General features: G+C 45.3%; 1 protein-coding gene across 1 annotated transcript in view; it reads right to left on the reverse strand.

The window, feature by feature from the left end:
• The window catches only part of LOC103262320 (dynein heavy chain 9, axonemal-like), a 99,930-nt gene extending 93,636 nt beyond the window's left edge, over positions 1 to 6,294 (reverse strand). Inside the window, exon 1 of the mRNA XM_008059934.2 lies at positions 5,816 to 6,294. Coding sequence (XP_008058125.2) covers positions 5,816 to 6,232 — 417 coding nt within the window. The 5' untranslated portion in view covers positions 6,233 to 6,294. The remainder of the gene's footprint in view (positions 1 to 5,815) is intronic.
• Positions 6,295 to 7,231: the final 937 nt, after the last annotated feature.

The raw sequence follows: 7,231 nt of genomic DNA on the forward strand, positions 1-7,231 counted from the left end.
CCCGCGGGCTCAGGCAATCCACTCCCCTCAGCCTCCCAAGCTGCGGGATTATAGGCTGAGCCACCGAGCCTGGCTGGCAAGTTCTTTCGTTGCCTTTCTGTGAAGTGTGGGAGTAAAATCCTGATGAGTGAGTAGGAGATAAACAGGAAAACAATGGGACAGAAAGAAGATACACACATTCCAGAAATTTTGCTATAAAGGGAGTCATAGAAATGGGGTGACAGCTGGTGAGGGGAAATAAGGATTGTTTGATAGGAATTCTCTAGTAGAGAGAGGGGAAAAGCAAGAGTAGAGGAAGAAGGGAAAATTGCTAGAGTGACCACCTCAAGAATGAGCAAAATTCAGGGCACAAGCCCTGTTTTAATCTTAGGGTTGGCATCAGACAACAGCACAGACACTCCGCCTGCAGCAACGGAAGGGATGGCAGAAGATACTAGTATAGATACTGGCAGACAAACCAAATATATAAGAGTTTGTTGAAATTTTATTACATAATTTCCACTTTCTTTTTTAAACCAAGAGGGAAGCAAGAACATCTCAAAGTGAGATTGAGAATGGTTTGGGATATTTGAGGGAAGAAAGGAGAAAGTTGCAAAATAGTGATCTAAAAGAACAAGATAGTTAGCATAGAAAAAATAGCAAGTCTGCTGGAAAGAAAAAAGACTACTAGAGGTCATACATTTAAAGAGAAGCCCCTTTGGTTTTTCCTGGCCCCATTCAGCTTCCTAGGTGTAAGTTGCAGGTACGGAGTATACAGAGATCTGGGTTTCATTGGAATTGAAATTTTGCTGAATGAGAATGACACAGTGAGGTAGAAGCCTTAAGCCGGGAGCTGATGCCAGGAAATGATGATAAAGGAGCATGGCACTCAAGCTGAGGAAGGAGGAGAGACCACGAGTGTGGGCCAGGGACAGTGGGAAGGCGGCAAAGCCAAGACATTGGAGCTCCTAGCAGGATCAAGGGACTGCTGTAATCAGGGTATGGGAGGGAGTGAGCTGGAAAGATGAAAGTAATGGTCAGAGAAGGAGGTGCATGAAATCAGATCATGGGGGTGGTGGGTATTGGGAATGCAAGGTTTGGAAATGACCATGGGAGGGGCTGCTTAAAATAGAGAGGAGGTGGCTGGGCACAGTGACTCAAGCCTGTAATCCCAGCATTTTGGGAGGCCGAAGTGAGCAGATTGCCTGAGCTCACAGGTACGAGAACAACCTGGGAAACTTGACAGGACCTCATCTCTACAATAAATTAAAAAATCAGCCAGGTGTGGTAGTACACTCCTATAGTTCCGGCTACTTGGAAGGCTGAGGTGGAAGAATCATCTGAGCCCAGCAGGTCGACGCTGGGGTGGCCGTGAACGTGCTACTGCACTCCAGCCTGGTGACAGAATGAGACTCCAACCAAAAAAAAAAAAAAAAAAAAAAGAGAGAGAAAGAGAGAGGAGGACAGATCCCTGGAGGAGAAAGGTGCAGGGAACCCAGAGGCCAAGTTATTGGAAGGCTCATTTATATGTCTAACCACACCTTAAGACAGGAGCAAAAGTTACTGTGATCCAGGCGCTAGAATCATGCAGACATGAGGTCAGGGCCATCAGTACTGGATGCAGCCATGAGAGGAGTGACATTGTCTGACCACGAGAGAATCAAATTGGAGGTTTTTGAATCTAGAAGGAGAAAGTAAGTGCTAGGAGGATAAGGGCTGGGGTGGGGGGGTAGAAGGAAATGCGACCGAGTGCTTGGGGTAAAGCCAGGTCTGGGTTATGATGCCAAGTGATGTGGGGTGTAGTTGTTCTGTGAGTCCTTGTCTTGCTGCAAAAAGGTATTTCAAAGCAAGTTGCAGAGAGGTTTCAAATACAGTTTATTACTAACTGTTCTGCCTCAGATTAGAGCAAAGTGACAAGAATAGTCAGCAAAGTGAGGAGGTCTCTTTAAGTGGGATATAGAATGACAATAATTCTCATCCTTTATGGAACACCTACAATGTAACACTGTTCTGGTGTCCTAATATCTTGTGTCTAAATTTCATAAAAACCCTGCAAGACAGTTTGGACCTAACTCCGTGAGCTAACATCACTGTTGGATTTGACAGAACCAGGATTTGAACCTAGGTCTGTCAGACTCCAAATCCTATGCTCATGCTTCAAATACAAAAATTCAAAAAAGTATCTAAGTTTCAAAACTACAAAAAAAAAAAACAAAAACCAACCTGGCAGCAGTGAATGAAGTGGATGAAGGAGGAAGAAGGGAAGTAGGGAGATGAATTACTAACTTCTGTTAATTCTTTCTTTGAAACATTTCTTTTTTTACCTTGTACTACTGTAATGGGATAAAAATAATGTTAAAATTATGGCTTTCTCTCTTTATCAACATCCTGTCCCCTTACCCCCAACCCACCTACACACACACACACACACACACACACACACACGCACACACACACACGCACACACACACGGCAGGAAGACAGCTCTTAGCTAGGTGGGTTCTTTGGGTTTAGCAATGTTGCGTGGGAAGATAGAAGGAAAACGGGAGCAGGTAATTAGAGGCTAAGCTGATCTACAAGGTACTGAGAGAGAGAAGAGAGGGGTGGGCAGGAGGGCTGGATGTGAAGGAGGGCGCTTAGCAGATGAGAAGTGAACAGGATTTGGAAATGACTGTAGATCGGCTTTGGGGTGTGGAGTAGAAGTAGACAGGAGAACAGGAGGTTGAATAGAGTAAGATACTGTTACAGCCTTTGAGAAATGCAAGCAAAGGTCTTAAGGTATTTTTTAAGTAAGTTGTTTTATTTAGATTTTAAAATAGTACATTTAATGATGCAAAGTTTTCAAGGTACAAAAGCTTTTATAGTGGAAAGTAAATCTTATACCTACCCCTCTACCTCAGTCATTCAGTTTCTTCTGCTTGTGAATTACTCTATTAAGAAATACCCTCCTTTCCTCCCTCCCTCCCTCTCCTCCTTTCTCTATTTAGCAGAAATAGTACCATGCTATATATACAATTCTGCACCTCTTTAAAAAATTATCTTAAATTGAAGCATTGTTCACAATAGCCAAAAGATGGAAACGATCTAAATGTCCATGACAGATGACAGATTTATTTTTAAATGTGGTCTATACACATTATATAAAATAGGGTATCATTCAATTCAGTCTTAACAAAAGAAGGAAATCTTGTCATAAGTGACAATATAGATGAACCCTGAGGACATCATGCTAAGTGATCTGAGCTGGTCACGAAGAGACACATATTGCAAGATTCCACCTTTATGAGGGTCAAATCAATAGGAACAGAGAGTAGAGTGGTGTTTGCCAGAGTGGAGGCATGTGGAGCTGCTGGGTGGGTACAGAGTTTCAGTTATGCTGGGTGGGGGCAGGGAGGGATTCTGAGAGTCTGCTATACTACATCATGCATGTGGTTGACGCTATTGTGCTGTATACTTGGAAATTGCTGGGTGAGTGAATTTTATGTTATGTGGGGATGTTTTTTTGCCACAATAAAAATTTACTCTAAGGGTTATTCCATATCAGTCATTTTTTTTCACTGCTGCATAGTGTTTCTCTATATGGATGGACAATAATTCAATTGCCCAGTCTCCTATTGGTGAACATTGTTGTCTCCAATTTTTATCAATGCACCATTAAAATTTATTGAACATTTGAGAATTTGAATTATTGTAAATCACTTTTGCTTGACTACATTTCCTTAGTTATGACGAAACTCTGAGATGGGCCTGCTGTCCCCCACATACACTAGTTTGTATTCTATCCCTGACCCTTTGTTCAATCTGCTTCCTATACCTTGAAAATTGCTTTGTTCTCTACTCATCCTTCTCAATGTTCAGGAGATAATGCAACACTTAAGGCTAAGCAAGTTTCTTAGACCATAGGCATATCTCTCCCCTCTGAACCCCAAAGTACTTTACATCATTACCACTCATTGGAGTATTTGATCCCAAATCAGACTTCTGTAGTCGTCATGTTTAGACAATGCACAACAGTAAGGCCATTCAAGTTGTGAAAATATTGAAATACAAATGGGGACCCCCCAAAAATGAAATTTATGTATAAAAAAATCGTATATTTATTCTTACATGTTGAAACTTCAGTCACCTACAAAAGTACTCTCTACTTGTTGCAATACACCTATCGAGATGATTTTTCCACTGTTCAAAACAGTTTTGGAGCTTATCAACTTTAATGTCTTTTAGTGCTTCTGCCGTTTTTTGTTTCAACTCTTCCACAATGGCAAAACATTTCCCTTTGAGGACTTTTTTCATCTGGGGAAACAAAAAAAGTCGCTCAGGGTGAAATAGGGTGAATAGGCAGGGTGAGGAGTGGGGGTCATGCTGTTTTTGGTCAAAAACTGCTGAACACTCAGCACAGTGTGAGCAGGTGCTCTTGTAAATCACCCATCATGAAATGGGCAAACATGTTGAAAGAACAACCAAAATATAAAAAAAATTTACTGAGGCCGAACACAGCCTCTCACAACAATGCTAGCTGGGACACTGATGCTGATAGGTTCCTAGTGAGGGAAGCCTGTTCACAAGGGCCTGCTTTCAAAAAAATAAATCCAGGTTTTTTTGAGTCCCCCTCGTATTTCTGTATCTACTGAAAGACTTACCTCCCCTGGACCCTCTGTGAACTCATCCATCCAATGCCCCCCCCCCCGGGAATTCCTCCCTTCCCCAAGCCTCCTGATAGAGCAACTAAAGGGCTTACACCTGACATAGCAGGAAGCCTCCAGGACTTGGCTCCAACTTTTAGGTAAGTTCTACTTCCACCTCAGACCTAATAGCCTTAAACATTTTGGATATATGATTTATTGGAAATGTTTCAGCTCCTTGAAATACCCATTTCAAAAGTGGGAACAGTCTTCTATTTCTTTGGTACTCCCCATAGTACCTATCACATGAAACATCATATAGCCGGTACTATTTCACAACCTGCAGGATCCAGGACATTAAGCCTCCAGAAACACACAGCTTGCAGGGAAGTTTACCCCCATTCCAGTCTCAGTGGCCCAAGAATCTCTCCTGGTCACCCTGAAATCTCCTGCATTCTTGAGGCTTCTGCTATGGTGTCTCCAAAGCACTCATCATCCACATCTCCATACTTCTTCCCTGAACTCCAGGCAGACTCCTCCAAATGCCTGTTGTGCATTTCCAAATAGGTGCCCAACTTCTTACGTTGGCACAATCTTTAGTAAATGGTTGGTGATGAATGAATGAGATGAAAAAAACCAAACCACCTGCCCCCTTTAAGTCCTCTCCAGAAGTGAACACTGTTTATAGTCATTCCTTTCACCCCACTGACCCATTAGAAACATCTCCTTGTTCACCACTTCCTGTCTTCCTCAGTCCTTCTCAATGTACAGGCGGGATTAAGGGATACTGCTTCAGTCTCCCCTTTACTTTGGCCTGAACCCAGACCAAGACCGACCCAAGTCCTAGTCTCTTCTCATTCTCACTCTGGCCAGGTCTCCACCCAGATTCCCTCCGGCTTCCTTCTTCCAGCTCACCTATCCCATCTACGCCTCAAAGTGGAGGGTTCATTCACCCGTTTCTATTCAGCACCGCCCTTCCACTCCCAGTCTGGCTCCGCCCCCACCCCATGCAGTTTTCTTCCAGACACCTAGAACCTGGCTTCTGGTCAACCTCCCAATATAGCCTCGCCTCTCAGCCTGACTCCGCCCCTTGAACCTCCCCTGCAGTCTCGCCCCTCCCCCTCTGGCCCCGCCTCCGCCCCTCGTGGCTCCTCCTCCCCTCCCCCACCCCAGTTACTACCAGCCCCCCGGGCCACTCACCCACCCACCCTCACCTCGGAGAACAGCGCTGCCAGGTGCTCCAGAGGCGCCACGGGCAGGTCCCCGCACAGCACTGCGCCGCGGAGTCTGTTGGGCCCTGGAGGTTCGGGCCTGGTGCGCAGGAAAAAAAGCCCCTTAGCGCGAGCCGGGCCCAACACGGGTCCCGCGTCCAGCCCGGGTCGCACCACCAGGTCCCCGGCCCCGGGCCGCACCACCAGCAGCGGCCGCGGACCCTCCGCAGCATCTTGGCCCAGGAAGGCCTGGAGCAGCTGCCCCACCTCGGAAGTCCCGGTGCAGCGCTCCCAGGCGCCTGCAGCCGGCCGCAGACTCTGGGTCACAAAGGTCCCCAGGAGTCTCAGTCGTGGGTCGGCGCCGGGTTCCCGGCCCACGTTCTCCTCCGCGAGCGCGGCTAGCTCCCCAGCGCTAAGCATCGCGCGCGACTGAGGGTTGCTTCGGTTTCCCTGGCGACGGGGACGCGGTCCGGACGCCCTCCTCTGCTCCCCTCCTATTGGGCACACGACCCCTGGCTCCGCCCCTTCCAGGCTAATAAGGTAAGAGCGGGACAGCAGGAAGGGGCGGGGTCGCATCGCTGTTGCTGGGAGACAAGGCCAGGCTCCTACTTAGAGTCTGGTTGGGCGGTTTAGAGATGCTCGAGGTTGTCTGTGGAGAGCAATGGGGGGTGCGCGGAGAGGAGATCAGCATATAAATGTTGTTAAGGGTCCTTTTGGCCAAGGTCAGATTAATTTCTTTAGACGTCTCCAGACATTGAAAGTGGCATAATTCTCTCACCTCTATCCCAACTGTGTAATTCCAACTTAAACACAATGCCAAATCATAAAACAGATGTAAGGATATTCAATGAGGTTTTTATTTCTTTTCCATAATGGCAAATTAGAAACTTTAGAAGAGTGCTGTCCAATAAAACTTCCTGCATTGGTGAAAATGTTCCATATCTGTTCTAGCCACATGCGGGCTATAAAGTACTTGAAATGTGCTGATGCCACATTTCAAGTACTGAATGTTTAATTTTACTTAATTTTAAAATTAAATAGTTACATGTGGCTAGTAGTTATCACTGAACAGCTCACTTCAAAAATTTAATATCAATTATCAAAAAAAAAAAGTTTTTTAGGTGCCTTGTTTTTGCCAATGTCTTAAGCATGTGTTTAATCTACCAAAGGGACAAATAAGGTTTAAACGCCTTTTGATTTCCATGGGTATGGCCCCTAATCAGTTATTGCGAAATGTAGCAAAGCACTTGTAAATATGCAAGATGCTCAGAACCTCCCCATCTTACCCTATATTTGAATATCATCTTCAAAAAGGGATAATGTAAAGTGCCTTGCCAGACCCCAGAAATTAGCATTTGACATCTGCTGAGTCATTCTGCATAATCAGAATAAATATCTTGGCCCTTTTCATGCATGTGG

Source organism: Carlito syrichta, unplaced genomic scaffold (genome assembly GCF_000164805.1).
Source record: "Carlito syrichta isolate Samal-C Ts95f unplaced genomic scaffold, Tarsius_syrichta-2.0.1 Scaffold304447, whole genome shotgun sequence".
NCBI classification, from domain to species: domain Eukaryota; kingdom Metazoa; phylum Chordata; class Mammalia; order Primates; family Tarsiidae; genus Carlito; species Carlito syrichta.